This window comes from Acanthochromis polyacanthus, chromosome 5 (assembly GCF_021347895.1).
Source record: "Acanthochromis polyacanthus isolate Apoly-LR-REF ecotype Palm Island chromosome 5, KAUST_Apoly_ChrSc, whole genome shotgun sequence".
Lineage (NCBI taxonomy): Eukaryota > Metazoa > Chordata > Actinopteri > Pomacentridae > Acanthochromis > Acanthochromis polyacanthus.
Genome location: NC_067117.1, coordinates 36,468,127 through 36,493,010, shown reverse-complemented (window position 1 = coordinate 36,493,010; position 24,884 = coordinate 36,468,127). Strand labels below are relative to the sequence as shown.

At 39.4% G+C, this 24,884-nt stretch overlaps 1 protein-coding gene across 3 annotated transcripts in view; it reads right to left on the bottom strand.

Moving 5' to 3' along the window:
* LOC110954544 (metabotropic glutamate receptor 4-like) overlaps positions 1-24,884 on the bottom strand; it is a 330,260-nt gene that overhangs the window by 42,379 nt on the left and 262,997 nt on the right. For 2 of the 3 annotated variants that reach the window (XM_051948293.1, XM_051948291.1), the window contains exon 7: positions 17,354-17,554. The exons of the other annotated variant lie outside the window; for it this stretch is intronic. In XM_051948293.1, coding sequence (XP_051804253.1) covers positions 17,354-17,554 — 201 coding nt within the window. The remainder of the gene's footprint in view (positions 1-17,353; positions 17,555-24,884) is intronic. 3 annotated transcript variants of the gene reach the window in all.

Here is a 24,884-nt window from a genome sequence, read left to right as displayed (position 1 = left end):
ACTCATAACTGCTGTCCATGATGAGAATGACAGTGGAAAGGCCACTGCTTTTTATTCTGCAGTAGCACAAAAACACCTCCCCCTGATATGATTGCAAAAAAATCTAAACCATTGACAGGAAGCTTAATTCAACTGTGGCCCACTGAAGTCTGAATGACTAATACACAGATCCAATGCTGGGGAGGGAACAAAAAAGGGAAACTCTTAAGAATGTCAAACGGTGCATAAAGACAGACTGAACACATTTGATCCTGCTGCTTTGTCTACTGCAGCTCCCGCTACTGCAGAATGAATCAAAAATGGTGGTTTAGAAGGGAAAAAAACGCAGCTACAGCTTGAGACGTGGTGGAAAAAAAATGCTCTTGAGAAAGCACATAGATACTCCCAGGACAGTGAAAATAAACTTTTATCAGATTACTTTTCATCTTTTCTAAAAGGTTATCTGTCATGAGCTAGCTTACCGTGTCCCCTGCTGAGACCCTGACAGCCCACTGAGACATAAAAATTTTTTTTTTTTTTTTTTTAGCATGCCGAGTGTAAGGCCAAGATGAACATCTTCGATTTTTAAGAAGCTTTTTGACCTTTATCATCAGTTTCAACATACCCAGTCTAAGACACATTACACTTGTTATGGATATGGTCTTACTGGACTCTGAGAGCTGTGCAGCTCTGCACAGAAAGAAATCTGAATTATTTTTAGCAGATGTCTGCTAAAACTGCTGACCAACAGAAATATGTAACAATAGATTCTTGCTGGCTCGGCCTCAAGAATAATTCATCACAACAACAAAAAATGACCCACTTGTACATACACTCCTGTCAATCGCTATTTGTAAGGAAAAAAAAGAAAAATGGAACGACTGCTCTGTGTGTTTACTGATGCGCAACATTCTAATCACAACACAGACACAAATCATCTCTGAAAATATGATACACAGGTCACCAAGTCCAGTCTCAGCAGTTAGGCTGTTTTATGTAACTACACAAGCTCACTATACTGCTGAGAGCTGATGCAATTAGATGAAGTGCAGTGTAAACTCAAGGCAAGCCATCTAGTCAAATAGTGCAAATACAGTCTGCCCAGTAAGAACAAAATTTAGCTCCAAAGTGCACATTGCACAGGAGTTTCAAGTCCCAGATTAGAGGCTGAAAACCTCATTGAAACCACTTTATAAAGAGCACCACTCATTGTACAAACACCTAAATTCAAAAAAAGGTTGACTCCTACTGTGGATGCTCTTACCATCATAGCTGTTTGAATTTTTTCTTTGCTCTCTCAAGAAAATGTTGCCCATCATTCAAATATTTTAAGTTGCCTGTACATCATTTTACTTCATTCCTGCTTTATTTTTTTCAAAATCCCAGACATTTATTACAGAATAATTCAAACATTACAGTCAAAATTTAAAAAAAAAAAAATTATCTGGGTGTCTTGATTGATGACTCCCTCACCTTCAAGCTGCATGTGGAGAAACTTGTGAAGAAGCTGAGGCTAAAATTAGGCTTTTATTTTCCAGACAAAGTGTTTGTTTCTTTCAATGCAAAAAACTAGCTTGTCACTGGGTCATTCCAGGTGAAATGACCAGATATTCCATGGGGGTGTTGCTGCACCAATTTCAAACTAGTCCTAAATTTGTATGCCATTAGGTAGTCACAAAAGTACTTTCCATGCAAAATTGTAGGCCTGTAGCTCAAATAGTTTCTGAATTGTGGGGGTCTGAAATTTTCAGAATCTGGGCTATAAAAAGCCTCGCCAGCATTTTTTGCATCTTTAAGTGGTTATTTCTCAGCCTCTAGACATACCAGAGAGCTGTGAGTTGGTAAACAAGGCCTCTGCATGTAGCTAGTGCCCCACAAACATCCCCAGGTGTTTCCCTACACTCTGCAGGCCATGGGGGCTTGCTAAAAATGCTACAAATTAAGAAAAACCTACTCACGAGTGGAATTTGGGACCTTAAAAGTACTAGAAATACTGCACAGAAGTGTTCTAACACCCCTGGGTTCCATTCTACACAAACCTGTGTGATAACTTAGCAAACTGGAGCTTTCTAGGTACCTCAGTTTGGAAAATATGAGCTCCCAAAGTTGGACGAGATTTTTAATTTGCTATTTTTGGTGGCAAAAATCTCAGTGTGGGACAGGTACCAGAGACCCCAAATTTTTCTACAAGACAGTTCCATCTGTCTTCTATCACTGTACAAAAAAGCAGCAGGGTTATATTTGTAGTTACTGAGATATTCTTACTCAAAATGGTATGGGTAATGTCAAAATCGTTTTTTGCTTTTCACTACTTTAAATTGGGATACAAGTATTAGTAGTCATTCCAATGGTAGTATTATGTATGTTTTGTTCTTTTTGAAATGTTAGTTGTTAAAGGTGACTACCTTCAAAAAGTGTGATGGTATAACTTAGGTATATAATATAATTTGAACAAAATGGCTCCAAAGTGACTCATAGTTTGTTCAAAATTATTAATGTAATAGTCCACAACTGAAAAATTGTCCAGAATGACTCTAAAATGGGTAAATAAATATGCATATTTCTTCTTTCAAATAACAGTTAATTTATGTGATATCGGTCGGGAAGGCAGACTCTGGATAAACAGTCACAGCGCCCTCCAGTGGTTCAGAGTAGACTCTACCTCAGAGAATTAAAAATCAATAATATGTCAGTAAACTGAACATAAACTGAGATTCTGGCTCAGCTGCCTGCACCGATGAACAATTCCTTCTGTTTTCTTCCATCTTCGCTGTCAGGATCAACTGTTTTCTGAAGTTCTGAAATAAATCCAACATTTTTGTCCATCAGACATGTTTCAGACTTCTAACTCAGTAGAACACACTGAACTCATCACTCCTCTTTCATCCTCCAACCCGACTGTTTAGAATCAACTGTTGTTGTTTTTTAGGCTCTTTGTTGAATGTCTGACTGTCTAGCAGCTTCACATCCACAAAGAAAGAGGTCAGATCTGAATCAAACCGTCACCATCAGCTGGCTCTTCATCTCCACTAACTTTAAGGATATTTAAGCACATAGAGGCCATTTGAGATTTTCTGTTTCTTAACTCACATTATTTTGTCCAGAGTCTTAACTTCAGACGTGAATAAAATGGCCACATGAAAGTGAAAAGCAAAAAAGTGTAATGCCTTTTTTGTGTCACAAGGTCTAGTTTAGAGTCATACCTGTAGATATCATGACATGTTGACACCCATTTGCAATGCATACATGTAATTATAACATACACATACAAATTAGATTGTTTGTCTGTATATGTAGTCCTGTGACAGACTGGCGACCTGTCCAGGGTGTCCCCTGCCTTCACCCGAGTCAGCTGGGATAGACTCCAGCACCCCCCATGACCCTAGTGAGGATAAAGCGGTGTAGAGAGGATGGATGGAAGGACATACAAATTACATGTACTAACTTGAATTCAGGGAGCTCTGTAGTAGTTCATGGTTGATTAATTTAAAAATACAACAATAATGTTAAATTTTACAGTATCAGTGCAGTGGGATTGAACATGTTAAATTTAATTGTGCAATGTCATGTTACAAGCAAAAGAACCTATACCTAAGTTATAACTTAGGTATACCTAAGTTATACCATTACACTTTTTGAAGGTAGTCACCTTTAACAACTAACATTTCAAAAAGAACAAAACATACATAATACTACCATTGGAATGACTACTAATACTTGTATCCCAATTTAAAGTAGTGAAAAGGAAAAAACGATTTTGACATTACCCATGCCATTTTGAGTAAGAATATCTCAGTAACTACAAATATAACCCTGCTGCTTTTTTGTACAGTGATAGAAGACAGATGGAACTGTCTTGTAGAAAAATTTGGGGTCTCTGGTACCTGTCCCACACTGAGATTTTGCCACCAAAAATAGCAAATTAAAAATCTCATCCAACTTTGGGAGCTCATATTTTCCAAACTGAGGTACCTAGAAAGCTCCAGTTTGCTAAGTTATCACACAAGTTTGTGTAGAATGGAACCCAGGGGTGTTAGAACACTTCTGTGCAGTATTTCTAGTACTTTTAAGGTCCCAAACCCCACTCGTGAGTAGGTATCTCTTAATTTTTTAGCATTTTTAGCAAGCCCCCATGGCCTGCAGAGTGTAGGGAAACACCTGGGGATGTTTGTGGGGCACTAGCTACATGCAGAGGCCTTGTTTACCAACTCACAGCTCTCTGGTATGTCTAGAGGCTGAAAATAACCGCTTAAAGATGCAAAAAACGCTGGTGAGGCTTTTTATAGCCCAAATTCTGAAAATTTCAGACCCCCACAATTCAGAAACTATTTGAGCTACAGGCCTACAATTTTGCATGGAAAGTACTTTTGTGACTATCTAGTGACATACAAATTTAGGACTAATTTGAAAATGGTGCGGCAACCACCATCTGGTAAAACCACACGGAATGAACCCGCTGTGACTTTTTTTTTGTCTGTGATTGATCACAGAGATCTTTTGTACATGAATGCTTCTGCTCAGTGTTTTTGGATGGTTGACAATATAGACCATGCTTCTCTGAGGTTTATTATGGACTGTAAACTGAGAATGCACCACTTATACTCTCGAGACTGTCCTCCTTGAAAAAACGACCACATAGGTTGTCTGTACACACCCTTATTACGACCGAGCATTACGTTTTGAAGTTAAGCGACCTCTAGCAGTTGAGTAAATATCGACACTCCGGTGTCTCAGCTGAAACGTCACCATGAACAAACTTTGACCTAACACTAACACTAACCCTAACCATAACCATAACCATAACCCTAAACCCGTCTTGCGAAAGTGAGGGAAAAGCCGTTTCGCGAGGGATAAGCCGTTTCGCGAATTAAATCCCGTAATGCCTTCCTGTCCCCCGTAGGGGCGCTAACCTAAATACGCTCTCATGGGTTGTATTTCAGGGGCACATACATATGACCTGTGTGGTCGTATGAGTTTGAGGGCTTGTTGTACTCTCAGGTGGGATGGCCTGCTTTACCCACCCAAAGGATCCATCACAGGTATACTTTCATACATAAGGCAATACTTGGATGAATGCCCACCTACATTTATGCTTTCTGTTCCATGTGCTCACACTGAATTGGGTAAAAGATAAAGGTTTTGTTTACTCTGCACCTTTTGCATGGAAGATGTTGCAGAAAAACTGGAAATTAACTGAGTTGATCTCATTGAGCATTTTTAAATCCAAACTGCGAGTTCTTGAGGTGGACTCCACAACATGCAATTGTTTTTCATAACTTGCATGCAAATGTAATTTTTTATTTGCTCATGTTTTAATTTTGTAATTTTGTAACTGTGTTATGTATTTGCTGCTGCCTGTCTTGGCCAGGACTCCCTTCCAACAGAGGTTGTTAATCTCAATGGGATTTCTCCTGGTTAATTAAGGTTCATAAAATAAAATAAAAAAAAGCTCTAGGCTCAGTGTAGTACATAGTGTATGTAAAATGTAAAACTAGTGGCAGGGGGGCGGCATGGCTCAGTGGGTAGAGTGGCTGTCTTGCAACTGGAGGGTTGCCGGTTCAATCCTCAGCCCGTCGTGCTCATGTCGAGGTGTCCCTGAGCAAGACACCCAACCCCTAATTGCTCCTGATGGGTCGTGGTTAGCGCCTTGCATGGCAGCTTCCGCCATCAATGGGTGAACGTGATGTATCTTGTAAAGCGCTTTGGGTACCTTGCAGGTATAGTAAAGCGCTTTATAAATACAAACCATTTAGTGCATCTTTCTGTAAACTATGACGAAAACATAATTTATCCAGACACTAAGCATTAGAGCATTTTTACAAGAATAAAAGGGAGAATACAGAAGCTGTTTTACAGGGGACCATGAAAACCACTGAACCCATCGTGCTACATGTTGTGAACAGCAGTCCATCAGCTGTTTTTCTCCACTATGTTATTGGATTCTGAGCAGCTCAGCTGGGGCAGACAGGAGTTGAGGGCATAGTAATAGCTATTGTTGAAGGAGGTTGTTTACCATTTCCACCTGATCTATCAAGTCACAAGAGTTCAATCAGCAGCTTTACACTGACAAAACTAGGAACTAAGCTGATGTTGAATATTGTGTCAAGTAAATACTTCATACCGTTTTTTGATATGAAAATGTTGATGTACAATGTAAAGGTTAAAATAAAATGATGAATTGTTTCCATACACCTTGCACCCGTAGATGCACGAGTGATTGGACCCTACAATCTTTTACAGGTGGGTCAGAAATTACTTCTATAAGAATCAGTGTGTTTTTATGCCATTTTTGTCATTTTGGTTCGAAAAATAATTTGTATTATTTTTTGTATTATACACTACTCACAATAACTTAGGGATATTGTGAGGTCCTCAGTGGATTTCATACATAAGGTGTTTGTTTTATGTCAGTGATTTTGGGGATAGGGAGGCGATTGTACTGCGGTGATAGACACACCTCATTTTGTGTTTTCCACATAATGGTCTCACTGCGTACAGTGGGCCTTACATATTGGGGCCAATGTCAAAAAATGCAAAAAGACAACCCTTTTCAATGTGACATCAATTTCAACATTCTGGGGGTATAAAAAGCAGGTATTGCCAGTAAGTCATCCCCAGTTCATCATTCAAGCAGCCAGGAACACACGATTTCACTTAACAGACGAGCAGCGCCACCTGGCCATAGCACGCCTTCAGGTCGGTAGCCAGTGTTGCCAACTTAGCGACTTTTTTTGTCAAAAGTGACTAGCAACAAATCTAGCGACTTTTTCTGCCGTTTTGGAGACTCTGACAGGAAAACTCGGATCATTCTGCAGTTACTGTTTTCAACGAGCAACAGGTGCTGCTCTGGGCTCCTCCCCGTCTCAAAGCACAGGCTGTCAGTCCAGTAACCCCGCAGCAGTCCCAGTGTCTGATTAGAGGACACATCACTCTGCGGCCAGATGGCAGCTGAATCGCACATGCACAAATTCACTACAGATCCCATCCAGACTTACGGAGCGGGATATAAATGAAAATGTTTCTTCACTGTCATACTAAAATTAACCACAGCATTTAGCCTCTAGTTCAAAAACATATTTTGGGTGTTTTATACTCACTTTTTGGTCTCTTCCACAACGTTATTCCTCTCGCCTACAACGTTGATTACAATTACATGCAAACTGGGAAATATGCAGATTAGGCGACAACGTCATTTAGCGACTTCTAGCGACTTTTAGGACAGCCAACAGCTACTGTCCTTACTGAAGAGTTGGCAACACTGTCGGTAGCAGGCAGCCAGATGTTGCTTGTGAACTTGGTGTGTCTCAAAGTGTCATCAGCAGACTTGTATGGGGGCATTATTGTAGCAAAACTATTTGTCAACGCAAATCAAGAGTTGTCTGTCTGTATTTCTATCCGTGTGTCCGAAGAGAGATTTGTCAATGTGTAAAAAAATTTGTCAATGTGAATTGAGATTTGTCAATGCGAACCGGAATCTGCAAGTCATCTGAAAATTTGTCTCTCTGTAAATAGGTTTTCAAATGTGTAAAAAATCTGCTAAACTGTATTAAAATTTGTATGTGTAATAAGATTTGTTCATGCGTACAAAGAGTTGTCCATGTGTATCAGGATATACGTACTTGAAAAATGTACGTATTCGGCTACACAACTGCAGAAAATACAGACAAATCACCAGTTACGAGTCGTTTGGCTTCACAATTGGCTGTCTTTTTACACGTGACTTTTGCTCTACTTGTGCCCTGAGAGAGATTCATAGCTAAAAAACATCAGGGTTTTTTTCTCCTTGAGCTCTCCTTGGGCTCACAGGCTCGTCCATGCTGGCTGAGCTCCACTGCCCAGGTCGTACCTGTCGTGGGCTAGTTTACGTACACATTTAGAATGTCTTTGTTTGGCGCGCTAGCCACTAGAGGCACCATGGAGTGTCCTACTTTTGTTTACCTCAGAAATCTGACCCCAGGTCCGGTTTAGAACTTCCGGTTGAGATTTTGCAGTTTCTGTAAGTAACGTTCTTTGTAGATAAACTGTTGTTTCTGCAATCCCTCGCCTCCATCTCGTTCCTGCACCTGAGCCTCTTAGAACCGTAACAACTTACACATCTAAGGGTTAACAATCATGGCAGAGAAATACTATACTGACACTATAGAAACTATAAAAGTCAAAAACGTATTGTGTTAATGAAAATGATTGATTTTAAGTGTGTCACTGTGACAATTGAATGAAATTGCTGTTTCATTTAATTTCATCTCATTCAAGTCTGTCATTAGGGTTAGACATTTGGGAGAAAAATACATTGCAATATTTTGATAACTATTTGAAAAGAATTAATCATTTTAAACGGTCAGGGTGATTGATTTTGTAGCTAAGCAGTTTGATCAGGTCTCACCAGCTCCTGCTGAGTCCCATGGTAGACAAATGATGGGAACCACCAGAATGTGCTGAGACTCTCTCTAGAGTCTCTACACTAAACTCATTCTCTCTTTCACTGGTATCCTCTTCTAGCCTATTCTATTCTATACTGTCAAGACATCCACAACTATGATGTTCAATACTGTTTTTTATGTATTTATTTTTTGACTTTTTTGTTTTGTTTGTTTTTGTTTTGTTTTTTGTTTTATTGATGGGTAATCAGTAGTCAGAAACTACACAACACCTGACACTCTTCAATTGTAATAGCACCGATTGTTAGATCCTATCCCTGTTTGTTATGTTTCGTCCTGTCTTGCCTTTGTTTCCCTTGCACATCACTGAAGTGTAGCACTGCCCTCCCTGGCTCATAATAGGGATTTCTAATAAAGAATGTCAGCTTAACTTTCAGGGAGTGCTGGTGATGGTCACACACATGCACTAAATATTAAAATATTTGGCTGCAAGATTAAAATATGCATTAATCTCATAAAATGTTGATATCCCTTCTGTGGAGTTAAACAATGAGAATAAATGCAGACAAAAAAAAAGAAGAAAAAAAGATTTAGTAGCTACCTGCATCTACATCAAAACGATTAGATTAAAACCAAAAATTTAAAAAAGGGATAATGAAAATCATACTTTCTGCTGCCAAAATATTTCCAAGCCTCCAACTGGGTGTGCATGATCACAGCCAAAACAAGAAAAGCACTCAGAGCGCAGTACTCCGCCAAGGCTGCTCAGTTGATGTACCATTTCCGACAGATGAAATCTTTAGTAAGAACTGATCTTGAGCTGAGCACAGGCATGTCTTATGCATGTGCACATTTTGTATTTATACCGAATCATGTGTAAATTACTCTTCTAAAGGTTTGTTGATCAGTTCATCAATTTTGGCAAGCCTTTGTTTTGCTAGTGTTAAAATAACCGCTCCCTTCATGCTTTTATTTTGAAGGCATATTTTTAATGGCACAGGATTTTATTTTTTGTCAGCATTCTAGCGGCACAGGAGAAGCAGTTTCTTGACATGACGAAGACACTGTGAAAAGTCCAAAAATTCACGTGAAGATGAAAGAAAATGGTTCCACACTGTTGCAGTCTAGCAAAGGACATGTATAAACTTAGAAACACCTAGCTGGAATGGGAACGAGCTCTGACAGTGTTTCCTGAAGAAAGGAGTGAAGGAGAGAAAGGTGAATTTGTGTTTAAAATAAGGCTGACGGCTGAATGTAAATAAAAGCTTTGTGAAACACCAGGAGCTTCGCCATTGTCTGGCTGGGATTTGCTACATTCCGTGACCTAAATGTGTAGCAGGCGGCAGAAATTGATGAGACTCAGAAACACCCCCACAAAGTCCCAATAAGTCTGCAGTGGTGGATTTGTAGTAGGATTACAATCATGTGATCATCAGCAGACAGCTGATGTTGTGTTTACTTGTAGGCGTAGTTACAATGACGCTGTGTCGCTATCTTGCAATGGTACAGAACTCTTTAAGAAATCCGTGGATCCAGACTATAAGTTGCATCACTGCCAAAATCTAATCAGTTGGTCCTTGTGTCATTTCTGACCTTCCCTGAAAATTTCATCCAAATCCGTTCATCTGTTTTTGAGTAATGTTGCTAACAGACAGACATACAGACAAATAGACAGACATACCAACGGCAATCATTACATAACTCCACCACGTTCCTTAGCAGAGTAATTAAATTTCACTCAGGACACTAATTTGCTAACCATCTGCTTATAGACAGACGGTACATTTTACTGATGTTCCCAACATGCTTTGCATGGAGGCTATGGTAGAAGCTAGCCTGTCACTTGGGCACAGAGAAGCCTCTAAGTCCCCATTAAGGTACTGCAGCATACGGAATTCAGACAAGTGTGTGTTTAAAACTATTTTAAAGAGTGAAATTAGGCATTGTAATACCAGATTTACTCAAGTTTTTCTCAGTTTGACAGATGGGCTGTTTGCTGTTAGAAGAGTTTTCTATGAGCACAGCACACATTTTAACTATAAATATTGCATTTGATCATAATCATTTAATTGTTGGAAGCCAAAATTGTGATTATTATTAAGAGTAGATTAACCGTGCTGCTCAATAGCTGATGTTGTCTCTTTTTTGAAACCAAATTTTCTTTTCAGTCATTCCCTTGTGTTCCTTTTTCATTCTGTGCACATGCAGAGTCTCGACATCAGCATGCTCTGTGTATTCTAATTTTATTTTATTTATATTTTTATTTTTCAAGTATTCAAGAATCATTAAATTGGAGTAAATTGTGTTCTATCTGATAGGTTTGTCTTGTTTAGTCATGGAAAATGAGAACTGGGCAAGTTTTCTGTTTGTACCAAGCAGCAAAAAAGCTGTAGCATAATGTCTTCGAGTTCATTTACATAACATCGCAGCTTTTTCGAGGTAGCTATTTCACGTGCTAAATGTCAACACTGAACCAATACATTGTACAACTCTATCTGATATCATAATGTTACTGGATTTATTACTCCGCCAAGGAACATGGCGGAGTTATGTGATGATCCACTTTGGTTTGTCTGTTTGTCTGTTAGCAACATTACTCAAAAACAGACTAACAGATTTAGATGTAATTTATTGTGGGCAGTCTAAGGCACACCTGTGCACTAATTATGGTGTCTAATCAGCATCTTGATATGGCACACCTGTGAGGTGGGATGGATTATCTCAGCAAAGGAGAAGTGCTCACTATCTGTGATGACCCTGGGTCATATTGTGTAGTGTTTATGTTGAGAAACTTGGTCTCCTCTCCTCCTCCTGTGTGTGTGTGTGCGTGTGAGTGGATGTGGCTGTCCAGCAGAGTCGGTAGCTGTCTGTGGATCTGCAGCAGTGATTAGATCCTGCTGAGGCTGATTGGACTGCTGGGAGGATTGCTGCCACCTGAGAGCCTGCCTGGAGGCTACAAAAACCAGCTGCTGCAACCTGCTCATTCTCTCCTGATCCAGCCACCCTTGATGAAGCAGCCTGTTGTCAGCTCTGTGTGTCCGTGTGATAGACTTGGAGACTGATCCTGTGGTAGGGGCGGGAAGCCCAAAGACCTGTTAGTGACTAAGTTTGTTAATTGTTTATTCTGGGAACCCCAGTTTAGAGTTTGCTTTATAAAATTAGGATTTTATGTTACTGGGAGTTTTAAGTTACCTTTTTTTGCTTTGTTTGAAAAATAAACCTTTTGTGCACTTTTGAGAATTTTTCCAGGCTGGCTTCATTGGGGGTGGCTGAGTCCAAAGCATTATCGTGTTGCGTTCATGGTTCCCCTAGACTAGGGACGTAACACTATCACAGATTTAGACAGATTTGTGAACAATATTTGAGAGAAATAGTGATATTGTGCATGTGGAAAAAGTTTTAGATCTTTGAGTTCATCTCATACAAAATGGGAGCAAAAACAAAAGTGTTGCATTTATATTTTTGTTGAGTGTATGATTACAAATGAACACTACGTCAGCTGCTTGCATCAATTCACGCAGCCTGCAACATATTTCAGTCACATGATTCGGTTTCCATACATAACATACACATGTATAACACATGCATGTGCTCACGGTAAGGTAATTTTTACTCTGTCAAAGGGTCGGAGCCTTGACGGAGTTATGAGACAATCGCCGTTGGTTTGTCTGTCTATTTGTCTGTCTGCCTGTTAGCAACATTACTCAAAAACAGATTAATGGATTCTAATGAAATTTTCACGGTCAGGAATGCCACAAGGATGAGTTGATTAGATTTTGGCAGTGATACAGCTTATAGTCTGGATCCACACATTTTTTAAGATTTCATCCATCAGAAATGATGCAACAACTGAGTAGCCTTAGCGGAGTACTGCGCTCTGTGAGTGCTTTTCTAGTTTATATAATGTTTTACCATAACAAGTGACAAATCTGCCATCACAGATGTTAGTTAACACAGAGACTTCAGTAGTGTTGCTAGTAGCAGTTAAACTTTTTGAAATATGTACTTTTTAAGACATTGTGCTTTTGGAATATACAGAGACCCTGTGAATGCACACCATCCCTTAGAGGTTCCATTTGGAGCTCTAGTAGTGCTGCAGAGTTGTGTTTTTGTGAATAGGTCCTCATTTTGTTTTATGCAAGTTACTGAACATGGATGTAAACAAAGCAGGGCTTAAATTGGCTTTGCAAATGTTTCATGCAGAAGGAAATGCATTTGACACATGAATACACACTATGTTTTGGTGAAACACTGGATTTTCCACAGTTTCTGCCAGATCTAGTGTTAGTCCAATCAACACAGACCAGCGTCAGTAAGAGAAGATGTGGGGTGCTTCTCAGGTCTGCAATCAGACATGTTCATCTTAACTGTGATGAACTGTATTTTGCACATATACATATCCATATATACACACGTGGACAAAATTGTTGGTACCCCTCAGTTAAAGAAGGAAAAACCCACAATTCTCACTGAAATCACTTGAAACTCACAAAAATAACAATAAATAAAAATTTATTGAAAATTAAATAATCAAAATCAGCCATCACTTTTGAATTGTTGATTAACATAATTATTTAAAAAAACAAACTAATGAAATAGGGCTGGACAAAAATGATGGTACCCATAACTTAATATTTTGTTGCACAACCTTTTGAGGCAATCACTGCAATTAAACGATTTCTGTATTTGTCAATGAGCGTTCTGCAGCTGTCAACAGGTATTTTGGCCCACTCCTCATGAGCAAACAGCTCCAGTTGTCTCAGGTTTGATGGGTGTCTTCTCCAAATGGCATGTTTCAGCTCCTTCCACATATGTTCAATGGGATTCAGATCTGGGCTCATAGAAGGCCACTTTAGAATAGTCCAACGCTTTTCTCTCAGCCATTCTTGGGTGTTTTTGGCTGTGTGTTTTGGATCGTTGTCCTGTTGGAAGACCCATGACCTGCGACTGAGACCAAGCTTTCTGACACCAGGCAGCACATTTCTCTCCAGAATGCCTTGATAGTCTTCAGATTTCATCGTACCTTGCACACTTTCAAGACACCCTGTGCCAGATGCAGCAAAGCAGCCCCAAAACATTACAGAGCCTCCTCCATGTTTCACCGTAGGGACAGTGTTCTTTTCTTCGTATGCTTGGTTTTTGAGTCTATGAACATAGAGTTGATGTGCCTTACCAAAAAGCTCCAGTTTGGTCTCATCTGTCCAAAGGACATTCTCCCAGAAGCTTTGTGGCTTGTCAACATGCATTTTTGCAAATTCCAGTCTGGCTTTTTTATGAGTTTTTTTCAGCAGTGGTGTCCTCCTTGGTCGTCTCCCATGAAGTCCACTTTGGCTCAAACAACGACGAATGGTGCGATCTGACACTGATGTACCTTGGCCTTGGAGTTCACCTTTAATTTCTTTGGAGGTTGCTCTGGACTCTTTGGATACAATTCCAACGATCCGTCTCTTCAATTTGTCATCAATTTTCCTCTTGCGGCCACGTCCAGGGAGGTTGGCTACTGTCCCGTGAGTCTTGAACTTCTGAATAATATGAGCCACTGTTGTCACAGGAACTTCAAGCTGTTTAGAGATGGTCTTATAGCCTTTACCTTTAAGATGTTTGTCTATAATTTTTTTTCGGATGTCCTGGGACAATTCTCTCCTTCGCTTTCTGTTGTCCATGTTCAGTGTGGTACACACCTTTTCACCAAACAGCAGGGTGACTACTTGTCTCCCTTTAAATAGGCAGACTGACTGATTATGAGTTTGGAAACACCTGTGATGTCAATTAAATGACACACCTGAGTTAATCATGTCACTCTGGTCAAATAGTTTTCAATCTTTTATAGAGGTACCATCATTTTTGTCCAGGCCTGTTTCATTAGTTTGTTTTTTTAAATAATTATGTTAATCAACAATTCAAAAGTAATGGCTGTTTTTGATTATTTAATTTTCAATAAATTTTTATTTATTGTTACTTTTGTGAGTTTCAAGTGATTTCAGTGAGAATTGTGGGTTTTTCCTTCTTTAACTGAGGGGTACCAACAATTTTGTCCACGTGTGTAGGTGAATTCCATGTTTCAGAGGCAGGTCGGTTTACCAACCAACTAATGGTTTTTGTAAAAGCAGCAGAGCAGACAGAAGATCCTGAACAGACGTGTGACATGATCGTCAGAGGGTTGTGATCGACTCTAGTAGCAGTGTAGCAGTATAGATGGCATGAGAAGTTACTCATTTTTACCACATAGATCTCATAACCTGAACATTGCGAACGTATAAAAGCATTAAACACCTTCCAGACTAAAAACGTCGCTGATCTTTAAAACGTGAAAGCCTGCAAAATCACCATTCAGTGTTAATCTTTGAAGGTAAACATTTTCTTTTACTTCATACATATGAATTAAACATTGAATTGACATTCTGCCAATGTAATAAGTACATATTAGAATGACAAATTAGCTTGAAGAGCAGGAGTTCAAATGAATAATTTATCCGTACAAACAATGCATACTCAAGTCTCTGAAAGAATTTTAATTGTCTTGAATGGCTTTGCTTTAAAAAAGGCAGTGTCTATATAATGAAACTCTGGATCATTGCTCTTTGTGCAAAAGCAGTCAATTATTAATACGCTAGTCATGAATGTGAACTTGAGTGATAACGGGGTATAATGTACTTGTATAGCAATGGATGGAAAATAGGTCATATAGTAGAGGAAAGGACATAAGTAAGGTGCTTAGTTGAAAACTATGAGATGACATCTGTATCAAGAAAGAAGTTGTCAGAGCTCTATTATTGTTACAGCAATATATTTCTCATACTTTCAAGACCTAGGATTACTTCACAAATGCATGCATTTCATACACTTTTAAAACCTTGAGTCATGCTGCACTGAAAGGCCATAATAATAAGACTACTTACCACCTTTTCAGAGTGTACTAGACACTATTATTATTTTATTTATTAACTTGTCAAAAAGCAGTTATTTATTCATGGTTTTCTTTTGTCAGTTCATAAACATGTTTATATTGTGTTCTCCTTCTCACAGTACACTGTAGCTTCTCATGTAGTGACTACAAAAGCCAGTCAGCTTAGTAATCACATGCTTGTGGTTGTTCTGCAATGAATGGTGGATGGATGAGGCTCCTCCAGTGTCTTTGTGAGTTTTTCTAGCCTAAGCAGTTCTGATTCTGGACAAATACACTTTTATAGCATTCATCACATTTTGGAAGTCTGTTTCTTTTCTAAGTCCATGGCTACAGCTGCAGACTACCAGTGCTTTCCATGATAGTGGGAAATGTGGGAAGGGGGGAAACTACTTGTGCATGTAAGCGAGCAGCGTCAAGACAGCTGTGCATATCAGTCTGAACATCTTTCATTTTGATATCTTGTCGTATTTTGACCGTAGCTTTTTCATTTTCAGGCTCTAGTTCTGCTTTTCAACGATCTGGTTCATGAGTAGCACAGATACTAATTCTTCATTATCATCAGCAGCAGCAGGTAAGGGATTGAGTAATTAACTGGAAGAAATGAATGACTTATTTAGGTTGAATAGTGTCCCAGGTTGCTAATTAAACAAGTATGCATATGGGTTTTAACTCAGTAGATTTATAGTCTTCTAGTATTGTTGGGTTTGCAAGAATTATTACATTTATACAATAATAAGGTCTTCATACAATATAATGTAATCTAAATGTAATTATAATCTTAGAAATCATAATTAATACTGTAAGTTTTTCTGCTAGCAGGGTGGCTGAGGATGGTAATGTTATCGGCAAACCACTTTGGTCCAGACTGAAATATCTCAAAAGAAGTTTGATGGGTTGTCCTGAAATTTTGTATAAACAGTCATGGTTTCCAGAGTGTAAATCCTCATCCCAATTCCCTGACTGTTCCTCTAGGACAACCTCTTTTTTTTGGATGGATTGCCATGGTGTTTGGAAGGGACATTCAAGGTGCCCAAAAAATTGTCCTTTGGATCCTACAGACTTCTCATCTATTGCAATGATATAATAGTTGAAATAATAGTTACTGATGATCAGAAATCAGGCAACACAGAATGTGTACCCACAAACAAAATGACCTTGTGCTGAGCACAGGCGTGTGTTATGCATGTCTACGTTATGTACGGATACCGAATCTTGTCACCTAAATATGTAGCTGGCAGCGGGAATTGATGGGAATAGGAAACACCCTCACAATTTATTCAGTTGTTCCTTGTATCATTTCCTACGGTTAAATCCTGATAAGTCCACAGCAGTCGATTTGTAGTAGGATCACAATCATGTGATCGTCAGCAGGTCGCTGATGTAGCGTTCACTTGTCATGGTTACAGTGACAACATGTATTATCTCACAATAATACAGAAATCTTTAACAAATCTGTGGATCCAGACTATAAACCACATCACTGCCAAAATCTAATCATTCAATCCTTGTGTCATTTCTGACCTTCCCTGAAAATTTCATCCAAATCCATTTGTCCATTTGTGAGTAATGTTGTAAACAGACGAACAACAGACAGACGGACAGACAAACCAATGCCAATCGTCACATAACTCTGCCACATTCTGGTGTGGAAAAATTAGCAAATGGTGCTATTCTAGGATTTTAAATTCTCATGTGAACATAGTAAACACTATTTCGATTGCTATACATTTGCATGTTAGCATTGTCACTTGAGTTAACATTCTGGTTTTAGACCCACTGTGTCCCATTACAGCCTTACACAGTTACAAGTACATCTGCAGACTCTTTCAGTAAGAGTGAGATAGTAAAGAGCTGATTGTGAATCAGCTGGATTTTTATTGTGTATTTTACTTAAACTGTGTCAGTAATCTATTACTGCAACCTGCCTCTGGATCACCATAAAACTTTGGTCTACTATGTGTTTCAGCACCTGACAATACTAAGCCTTCCAAAAGTATAATTGGTGCTAAAGACAGAGTTTGAATGTTTTTGTTAAATTAAGTATTTGTGGAAAAAATTTCAGTAAATGTTGCCAATAAACTCAACTGACCTGCAAAGTTTAGACGACGGATGTGCTTAAGCAGATGGGTGCCATTGATGGGGTCCATTCTAGAGCACAGTCCCACCTTCCCTGGGCACAGCTCCTGGTGCATGTTGTGCAAGGCATGAGCCATGGAATAAACTGCATCAATGACAAACTGCACCTTTCCCTCCTGCTCATAGTGTGAGTCTTTTCCAATTCGTTCCTGATCTGTAAGACACAAAGACATATGCATATTACACTCATAACACATGTAAAATGTGTGATTTTGTAAAGTGGTTCCAAGCATTTGAATCATGGGAAGAGCATCATCTGTGGTTACTCATTTGGCTCATTGTTCACCATGTCAAGTGTGAGGTTAAGTCCAGCACTGGTTTCCATGTAGTTAAGCAATCGTTGGGGAGACTGAAAAGGATTTTACAAGTGGATTTAAAATACTCAATCAGGAAAAATATCTCTAGCTCTATCAGCCACACCATGCAATCAAGAAAAATGTATTCATTTAAAAACTCAAGTGGTTTCCATGAGTGGACCCAGCTTAAAGAATTATCTACTTGTGAAATCGTCCCTGAAGTAGGCTGATGATGAAGCAGTATATTTAGAGTCTCCTCCTGACAATTAATATGCACAATAGTAGCAAAAGCTATCCATCTTGAAATTCATTTATGCAGTAACTTATAGATAGTGCTCATGTTTGACAACAGTCAATAAAACTTGTCTTTTCAACACTTCACTTGTGTCTCCCCCACTTTAGAGAGCGGCTCAGATTGGACAGGATAGTTCAGTGCAAAGTACTTGGCATGAGCTGAACCTTTTAAAAAGAGGCCAAGGCACCATTCCAGGAGACATGGATGAAAATGCATTGCTCCTCAGTGAGTTTTTTTCTTTCTGCACTGAATGGGTCTTGCCTCTTGCAATTAGCGAGAAGGTAAATATCTAGACCGCTGCAGAGGAGCAAATCAATTCCAATATCTGGTGTGCAAGGTTTTCTCCTCTGGGTAATTGCATCAGTTAAAAACAAAAACTCTTTTGTGTATCTCCAGAAGGAATACATGGATTTCCCTTTGAGCAATTTTTTGTAGACGCTATGTCTGGGTCTACATGTACATACCATTACCTTTTACCTAAATATCTTGTGCTGTTTTTTACTATCAGCTTTAAAAAAAAACACATAAATGTATAAGCTGATATATGTTCGAATTTGATTGAATCCTTGATTCTTGACTGAATGACTAACAGTGAATTCAGTATTTATTTCCTGGATGTGTTAGAGGCCAGTACAGCGAGGAACCACAGAAGCAGGAAATGAAGACATCCATTCATGGGACAGGGATAATCCCCTTATAGGCTCAATGTAATAACTCGTGATAGGAGTTTATTAATCCTGGCCCAGGTTGTTCCTCAGCTTTTTGCGATTGTTAATTGCTGTGAGGAGGGAGGAGATGGGGTCTGAGAAGGAGATACAACATGCCAATCCTAACTTCTCCTTTCTCCTCACTCGCCTCACATCTTAACGCCGTCTCTGTGCAGCTCTGCTGTATGAGCATAAGAGATTATAGAAAGCAGGTCTGTTCAATTTAGATTAACAATACATTAATTACTGGAGATGAACTAATGATAGAGCGACATATATTTAATATTTATATAAATGCCGACTGGAATTCAATTAAGCTTTGCAAGGTAATAAGCGCCCAGTGGGGGATCTGCTGTTGAAATTCTTACACTAACGGTCGTACTGTTGGGGGAGAAATTAAGTGATGGTGTATAAGGCTGTGTAACTGAATTTCTTGCTTACATACTTAAAAAAATAATGTTCAGTTGTGCAAACTATGTTCAAAATTACTAGAAATGTGGTATAGCAATTGATCAAGTTTATTTGGTTAATGCATTGGGAACCAGTAAACTGGATAGTTTTGAAATATGACATGTCAGGCAAAGTCATTTGGCATACAGTTAACTTGATGAATCTGAATCAGTTCAAAAAGTAGCATTTTCTGTAACGTTCTGAATGATTTTCAGAACAGACAGGCTTATTTTTAATCATCATTAAATATCATTTCTGATGAATGAAACCTTTATTTAAAAAATGGCCTTCTGTTGTGCACAAGTGTGTGTTATGCATATGTACATTTTGTATGGATACCGAATTGCGTGACCCAAATATGTAGTGGGCTGCATGAATTGATGCAGACAGCTGACAGTGTTCACTTGTCGTAGTTACAGTGACGCCGTGTCGCTGTCTCACAATGATAAAGAAATCTTTAACAGACTATAAGCCGCACTGCCAAAATCTAATCACCTGATCCCGAAAATTTCATCCAAGTCCATTTGTCCATTTTTGTGTAATGTTGCTAACAAATAGACAAACAGACAAACTTATGCCGATCGTCACATAACTCCGCCACATTCCATGGCAGAGTAAAAATGCATCTCAGTGAAAGGAATAAATAGATATAATATTTAAAAACAAATTTTTCACATCACTGATATCCCAGTTGTGAGATTTGTCCTGGTTTAGATCATATTTTGGTGTACTTGGCACCGTTAACTGCCAACATCATGTTGCAGATTTTGCCTTTCCACCTTATTGCCAGCAATGTTAGATGGGAGCAACAGGAAATATTAACAATGTCCTTCAGTTTGAGCAGTGTCAGGCTGTTACTGTGTAAGACAAAGTAGAAGTGGCTAAAGAATGAAGATGCACAGCGATCGCTGGTGAGAAAGGGTCACCTTGATGGAGTTCAGTGACCCCAAGAGGAACGAAATTTTCTGTACGAGTGGGGCACCCTTTTAGGGCTGTGTGACACAGCTGAAGTAATCTCGAGACCACAGGAAACAACTGTATGAGCACCAGTTATATCACTTTGTCGAAGCCATGCTTGTGCAGGTAGATGGCAACAATTAGAAATCAGAATAAGATGTATTCATGCAACAGTATTCCAGTTTCTTTCAGAGGACTTCAGATTGCATAAAATTCAGCTTTCTGAAATCAGAATACAACGTTTACATGCACAAAACCAGATTACTTCAAAAACCTAATCATAAGCAGGATAGTGAAGTCCTTGTAAACACTGTCATGGAGTTAATAAGAAGAGTCAATCAGAGACAGTTAATGTAAAATATTTTTACTTTAGATCTTGTACACAGAAAACCCCTTCCATGTTGAGGTGAATAATTTAATTAACTCATAGATGCATGAGTAATTGTAGTCTACACTCTAACATAAGTGGGTCAAAATTGACCTGTATAAGAATCAATGTGTTTTATGCCATTTTTAGTCATTTTGGTTAAGAATAATGATTTGCATTATTGCTTATTTTTATCCACACAAGAAAGATTTCATATTTGAAATATGTTTAATTTCACTTTATAACAGATCTTAAACATTTTGATAATTGAAAAAGAAGCATGTCAACATCCATTTTGTTGAAATTTTTTCATATTTTCCTCCAGCTGTTGCTGCTTTCCATCCCTTATCATCTCTTGTATGAGGGACAGAAAGTGAAATTGGGGAAAAGTGAAAAAGAGCTTGGGGTAGTAATACAAATATTACAGTTTCCTAAAAAATATAAAAGACAACTTAAAAACTGAAATTGAATGACATCTACAAAATGTTTAATTTTGAATATCATGAACGCAGGTAAGTGACGTAGGATGTGGTAAATGACGCACTTTCTGTGAGACGGATAATTCAAACAAAGCGCGCTCACACATTTGCTTGCGGATTTACTTCCCCTAATCCTTCAACTTTAAAATAATAATAACAATAATAATCGGTAGAAAGTGGAAGTAAGTGTCTTTCAGATCCACTCTGGAGCACAGCGAGGAAGATTTGGCCAACCTGACGGAGTTCATAGATCGCTGCTACGACACGCTCGTCATGGGGAAGCCAAACCAAACCTCAACTCCTGCCGGAGCTAAAGCTAAGAGGCTCCGGGATGATAATTCATCTGAAGCCATTTCTCCACCTGGGACCAACTCGACGGATGTTCTTCTCTCTATAGATAAGAAATTGTCCAGTCTCGACGCTCGTCTGAGCCTGCTGGAAGTGCTCCATCAGGAATTCCAAGCTATACGCCAGTCCCTGGAATTCAGCCAGCAGCAGGTGGAGAAGCTGACGACGGAGAACACGAGCCTCAGAGAGTCGGTAAAATCCCTCACCAAGGGGTTCATCCGACTATCAGAGGAAAATAAAAAAAATTAAAGAAACTGTGATTGATCTCCAGTCCCGGAGCATGAGAGACAACCTGGTCTTCTCTGGAATCCCGGAACAGACGGAGGAAGACCCCGAGTCGACGGTGAAGAATTTCATCCAGACTCACCTGAAGCTCCCGGAGGAAACCGTTAAAAACATCGCTTTCCTCAGAGTGCACCGTCTCGGAGGGAAACGACCTGGAGAGCACAGGCCGAGACCCATCATAGCAAAGTTTGCTAACTACAAGCAGAAGGAGCAGGTGAAGCGTCGGGGCCGGGAGCTGAAGGGAACCAACTTCGGCGTTAACGATCAGTTCCCTAAAGAGATCCTGGATTGGCGCAGAGCCCTGTTTCCCATCAGGAAGAAAGCTATAGCTGAAGGCTCTCGTGCTGTCATCGCGGTGGACGAACTATTTATCAACGGTCAACTGTACCGCGACCGGAACACCACTCCGTGGCTCTTCTGATGTCAGGTGATGTGCTTGATCTCACTCACAATGTCATTATACACAACACTGCCATAAAATAATTAATACTAAAGTTAATTCCCGGAGCTGGTACAGGGGAGAAGAGACTGAAAATCAATCAGCAACTGCAGAATTTGCAAGCAGACATTGTTTTATTGCAGGAAACTCATTTATCAAATTCATCATTGGATCTTCTTCCATCAGCACAGTTTCCACATGTGTACTCAGCCTGTTATAATTCCAGGCAAAGAGGAGTAGCAATCCTTATAAATAAAAGACTAACCTTTGGTATTAATAGCACAATTGCAGACCCACAAGGCAGATTTATTATAGTGGTATTATCCATCCAAAATGTTAAACTGTGCATTGTGAATATATATGGTCCAAATGTTGATGACCCCTCCTTTTTTCACTCTCTCTTCACTTCACTTGATGGTTACTCAAATAACGCACTGATTATAGGAGGGGACTTCAACATGGTGTGTGACCCGGGAATGGACAGGCTCAGTACCACAGGAAACCAGCGAGTGTGGCGATCCTCAGAAACAGTTCAACAATATATGAAGGATTTTGGTCTTTGTGATGCGTGGCGTTCTCATCACCCTACCGTAAGAGAATATGCATTCTTTTCTTCAGCTCATCGTTCTTACTCTAGACTAGATTATTTCTTAATTAGCAACACGCTGATGAATGACATTTCAGAAATCAAAATCCATCCCATTACCATTAGCGATCATGCACCTGTATTATTTACCCTTAAAAATAAGAATAATAAACCCCCATTTACAAACTGGAGATTTAACACATGTTGTGAAGCATGGAGATATGAGATCCCAGAATCAGCCACAAAGGGGAGGCTCTGACAGAACAACAGCTAAATAAGGAAACATTGTGATATAACTGTGATTTATGATCAGATTATGCCATAACCTAATGAATGTGTTTGATCTAACCAAGTGTCTATTTCTTACATTCTTTAATGTTGAAACAGTGTAGAAATCAGAAGTGTATCTCACTGTGAAAAGTGATGTTTTTGGTTACCATAGGAAACTGATGTGTTTGATAGATTTGACTAAAAAGAGGAACTTATGCTTTATGAAATGGGAATGCTTTTAAGAGTTTTGATTTGACTACTGTTAAGATAAGAGGGTTTTAACTTTGTATTGAGGTGAGAAGTCACGAGTTAAGTGAACTAGGGTCAAGTGTTCACAGTAAAGGTCTCTAGACTCAAAATAGATTGGGTTTTTTTAATAAGTCTGTACACATTGTCCAAAAGATTGCACAATGGGATGCCAGCGACAGTTAGAGGCTGACATCCGCTTTTCCATTTCCTGATCAGGAGCCTGTGCTGAGTTGCAGACAGGAGAGATCAGGGGGGGGGCAAGATGGGCTGTCTGGACAGTCCAAAACAGACAGTTTCAGTTCCTTAAAAGTGGAGGTGATCATGCGGTCAGTGTATGGGGCAAGTGTGTGAGTTGGGAGGGGGTAAAGATACAGTAAACTATAAATTACATCTGATCGAGATGCAAGTTGGGAGATTGTTGCGGGTATCTGCCTGGGTGCAATCCAGACATCAGTCTGAGCACAGGGGATGATTACCACGTAACTCGGACAGGGAATTCAACATGATCTGCAAAGGAATAACTGTTCTGATGGAATTATGGACCAAAGTACTGCGTTTCCTGCAGTGTTGGAGGATTACTGAACTGTGATCTGGAAATAATGCTGTCTGAAGGAACATTACTGAACTCTATTTTCCATGTGAGGAATACTGGACCAAACAACAAAAATGGATATATGCAGATCTAAATCTGGTCGGACCCCCGTCCACTTCCCCCTGGGCCCCGGCGGGTCTCAGGTGAGCAGCCAGGTGTGGCCACACCGTGACTGCTCTCCCTCCAAATTATGTAATCTGGGTGAATATTACTTCTCTTTTATGAAAGCATAGTTCCACTAATGAGTCGTGTTAAACAATTGAAAGAATAGTGATGTTTGATTAACTGTCTGATGATTTATTGGCTATGCTTTTGCCCTGCTAGAACTATATTAATAAAGCATTATTCTGCAATTAAAGACAACAAATTGCAAGTGCTATTTTTATCCCTGAATGAATACTTATACATCTAGCTCTGGATGTAAAAAGTCAGATTACTGCGTGCATAACAATAGCAAGGTTCTGAAAGGTTACCTAATCATAGGGGTCAGGTTGGCCCAGTATAAACATATCCTAGAGGTTGTCTATATGTCCATAACCTCTGAATTAACCTAGCAACTTACGAAGTGCCAGATCTATGAGAGGAAAAGCTGCCGTTAACAGGTGTGTCTGGTGGTTAAATTTAACTATACCGAAGTGGCTACTCGGTTAAATTAATTATCAGAGGAAGCAGGGATAGGCATCTGGATGAAGGCAGTGAGACAGCTAGGCGAATTTTCCTCGTCAACCAGCTTAACAGTTCTGCGGCATCCCTCTGAGTAAAATCTCAGGGGGCAGTAGGACCGGACCCGGAGGATGGAGAGCTGGTCCGGTGATTCCCTAACAGCTGAGTAAGTTAATCAGGGGGTCACTGGCCCTGAGGATCAACACACATCATTACTTAAAGATCCCGAATTTATCAGCTATGTTAAAAGAGAATGGTCTATATATTTAGAAGATAACGACTTGCCAGAAACATCAGCGTGTCTTTTGTGGGAAGCAGGAAAAGCAGTTTTGAGAGGAAAAATAATATCTTTCTCTTCACATAAGAAAAAGAAAGAGGTCTCAAGAATCTCAGAGTTAGAACTTCTAATTCAATCCCTGGAGGAAGCTTATCGTGTTTCTCCAGAAGAGCACACGCTGAAGGATATAAGACAAGCTAAACTTGAACTTAATGAAATTATAG